General features: G+C 43.9%; 1 protein-coding gene across 1 annotated transcript in view; it reads right to left on the reverse strand. All coding sequences in view use genetic code 11, as the record gives it.

Annotated features, from left to right (window-relative positions):
• Positions 1-1,175: 1,175 nt before the first annotated feature.
• The window catches only part of EGR_10179 (hypothetical protein), a gene marked incomplete at both ends in the record, with an annotated part of 6,418 nt that continues 3,760 nt past the window's right edge, over positions 1,176-3,833 (reverse strand). Inside the window, 2 exons of the mRNA XM_024499428.1 lie at positions 1,176-1,415; positions 2,612-2,753. Of these exons, the coding sequence (XP_024346167.1) occupies positions 1,176-1,415; positions 2,612-2,753 (382 nt within the window). The remainder of the gene's footprint in view (positions 1,416-2,611; positions 2,754-3,833) is intronic.

The raw sequence follows: 3,833 nt of genomic DNA on the forward strand, positions 1-3,833 counted from the left end.
TTCTGACTTCTCTTATTTCACGACTTCTTCTCCTTATTAGTTTGTAATGATTGCTATCGGGAGTGGTGTGATTTTCTCGCATTAGGGAGAGAGCTTTTGAGCTCTGGTGCCCAGTCTTAGCGGACTCAACGAGGTGGGTGATTTTGCCCAGACAGACAGACACAGACAGGTAGGCAGGCAGATCCACCTGTTGACTATAAGTGGGGTAGGAAAGATGGTTATTTTTACCTACCCTTCCCTCTAGTACCATCTGCAACCAATTTCATTCCAGTATAATAGTTTTTCGTTCTGTAGGTCAGGAGAGCATTTGGCTAGACAGAAACATTTATTGTCACGTTATCGCCTCTCGATTCGCCAGAGGGCTATTTGTCCTTCCAAGTGTAAATTTTTTTTCAAAAAGGACAAAATAGTGCTAATATGCAAAAGTCCGGTTAGGCGGATGAAACTGTTTCCAGACATTGGCAGAGAGAAGGAAGGCAATAACCACCGTCTTTGCCATCATTGCAAAATTTTCGTTTTTTCAATTTCACATCTGATTTCAGTCCCTTGAGTAGGGAGGATTGGCTGAAGGGGAGACATCAGGTGGTGTAGTACTGAGAGATCTTACAAAAGAGGTTTTTTTTGTGGGCAGGTGTAGAAAGGCGGTCAGGAGTTGTCTTCTCTTTGGGAAGTGATGGTGTCTCCTAGGCTATGGGACAGGCGGTGGTGGCGAATGCGGTTAAAACGAATTGGTTCCTTGCCTTACAGACGATTTTGTTCTAATGGGTCGAAAAAATAATTAACGGCAATTTACAACTATCTTTCGGAAGTCAAATATGATATGTGGGAGTGGCAAAAGGGCAGAGACAATCTGCCATCACTTGTCTGACCAGAATCCATTGTGTTAGACATAGTTTCGATGCAAAAGAATAGGTAATCTAGGGGGAAACATATGCATGTTTCTCATCTCAGCCCTATTTGCCAGTTGTCGAATGTACTTCACGTACGATTTCCAAGTGGTAAAAAAATTACTTATAAACCTGCAAAGAGACACCGGGGATACACACAGAATGAGGGCATTGTTGAGGTGACACCTCCCTCTCTATTTGCCTCACTCTTTCCCTATTCCCAGTGTCACATCCTCATCTGCTGAAGCATGTAAATTATCTTCCGTGTAATTTTGAGGGTGGGTAGAGTTATTGCGTTGGTATAGCAGACGGGATCATCTGTCCAACTGAATGAGTAGTAGAGCAAGTGGCTGTTCCCGAAGGTGGAGAATGAGAAGTAGTGCTTCTTGCAAACAATGCAGTTGTAAGTGTGAATTCCAACAAGGCTTTTGTTCCACAGAAATGGGAAATGCTTGTCAACGGATCACCAAGGAGGAAAATGACAATGAGAACATCATCTAGAGACTCAATAACTGCCACTTTTAAATGCTATTCCTGCCAATGTTGGATGAAAATAAACGTCGGCTTTAATGGTTTCGTTCTGCCTCCGCTTCTTTTTCTTAGTGGCCGATGTCACGTATATTGTGCAGGTGGTTGGATGTGTAAGTAGTAACGGTGAAGGTAAAAAAATTGGGTAACAGGTGAGGCCACACCCTAAATCCATCCAGAAATGGGGTTTATGCAATAGGCCAATTTGAGATTAAAAGTAAATTTGCCTTATTTCTCCATTTCTTTTCTTTTCACTGCATTTTTGCTAATAATCATCGGGTTTTTTAGAGCAATTTTTCACTGCAAATGCAATGCGGGCTTTATTGCCTTGGGTGACCAAATTTTTGGAGAAATTTGGGGTGGTTAAAACAATAGTCTACTTCATGCTTGCAGGTAGTATATATCGGGGACCTCATTGTTAATAGGACGAGAAATTCAAGGTAGGACTTTTGTAAGCTGGGCGCCACCAGGTCAAGGGCATCATTTTACATCCACTCTTAGCTCTTTCTCTTTCATATCCAACCAATCTCTGCCTTATACGATTTACTTCAACCAGCATTCAGCATAGCCAGATGAAGTACGCATGGCATGCATGTGTGACGCATGGGTGATGCTGGTAGTGAGTATGTTTGTGCTCTTTCATTCACCGTAGCTGTCAGGTTGGACACTTAAAAGCATTTGAACTGGAGGAAAACTTAGAAGTTGAGCCTTGTGTGAACCTTCCTAAGAGGCCAGATTTGTGTGCAGGAGGATGAGATTAGAGGCTGTTTGATTTAGCCATCTCGGATCTACGTGCATGGGCGAGTTGATGTTTGCAAAGCAAGATGGTTTGCGATTAAACATTCTGTGCAAGGCGCCGGCTTGACTGCGCTGCTGTGCCCACGTGCTAGTTAAATAACGTGAGTAGATCACACGACTTTCCAAATCAGTTGAAGCGCTACTTTCGGTGGCTTATTAGCAGTCTGGCAGCCGAGGCGGAGATGGAGGTGGGGTGAAGTGAGGCGAGGTGGAAAGTGCGGTTAATTTGATGAGAAGGCTACTGCTTGGCCAACTCCGCTGCCACTGTCCTTTGGGAAGTACGCAGGGTAACTTCCCTTTGCTGGCTGCAAATATGAACTAATCAAAGACAGTCTTACTCGACAACAGTGCTGCAGACTCCTTGCCCCATCTACTCCCATTTAGTCTCACTTACCTACAGTTCCACCCCCAATCCACATTCTAGTCCCTTCTTCTTCCTCCCAATCCATGCTGTTATCGCAATGAGCATTCAAGAGACATTTTGTGATGGGAGTATTTTTAATTGCAAACATGAGGATTTTTCTTTGTGTTTTCCCCTTCCTGCCAGAGTTTATGTGACCAGCAATGCATCAGATAGAATGGTGTTCAACAGCAAAGCCACTTCATGGAAAAGCCTGTCTAATCACAGAATCCACTGAAGGATTTTCTCAGTGTTTCGTCCCCTGTTAATGGGACCTTTTTTGCTTCCAACTTCCTCTGCGGAGGTGGACAATGTCAGCCACTTTATATTGTCAGTTGTCCTATTCATTGTAGTTCCTCCTTTTCTCCACATTTGCATCACTAAAAATGGACAGAGAATACGTGTCACGTATTTGTGTCGTTGCGCAGTGAACGTGTCAGGAATCTCAGTATTGCTCTCGTTGGCTGCTTAGGAGGGTTGGGAGGAGGAATAGAAAGGGAAGGGTGTGAGAAGGTGCTTAACCGTTTAAAGCATTTTACACTGCGAGGATGAACTTCTAACAGGTTGATTTCTTACCGCTGTAGTCTTCCCAACTGGTATTTGCTCCATCTGGAAGATCTTGTTTCAGCGTTTCCTCCTCTTTTGCTTGATGTTATGTCTACACTCAACGTGATGCTTGTGGATGTGATGCACAGCCCTCTTGCACCAGTAAGCACTTTTGCCCACTCACTCATGCACGACTCTTCGAGGTAGGGAGAGAGGCAGAGCGAGAGAACTGAAGCTACTAACCAAAGAATAAGAGGAATGCTATTTTTAATCACAGCGCCCAAGCAATAGCAAAACGCTGTTGTTCACCTCCGCCTTGGTGCAATCTATTTATAACTGACTGACTGTGTCAAATGGAGGAGGTAGCCACATTGTCAAGCAGAATTATGCTTGCAGGTACTAAGAGACATCAGATAGTCTTGCGTCTATCCCTCACTCCTCCTCCTCCTCCCCTTCCTCTTTTCCTTCCCCTTTCAGTGTTTCCATCAGAGGGGGCATAACTGAAAGGTTGCATTCTGGACATATCTTGGGTGGGAACTGTGAGTGTCCCTTTCGTTCCCTTGAATAATAATGGAATACTTGATATAAGTCAGGTGCTGCATTCATCAAACATTTATTCGCAGGCAGTATTCTCGATCTTCATGTCCAAATAAAACTCTCCTATTTTAACTTCT

Source organism: Echinococcus granulosus (genome assembly GCF_000524195.1).
Source record: "Echinococcus granulosus chromosome Unknown EG_S00196, whole genome shotgun sequence".
NCBI classification, from domain to species: Eukaryota; Metazoa; Platyhelminthes; class Cestoda; order Cyclophyllidea; family Taeniidae; genus Echinococcus; species Echinococcus granulosus.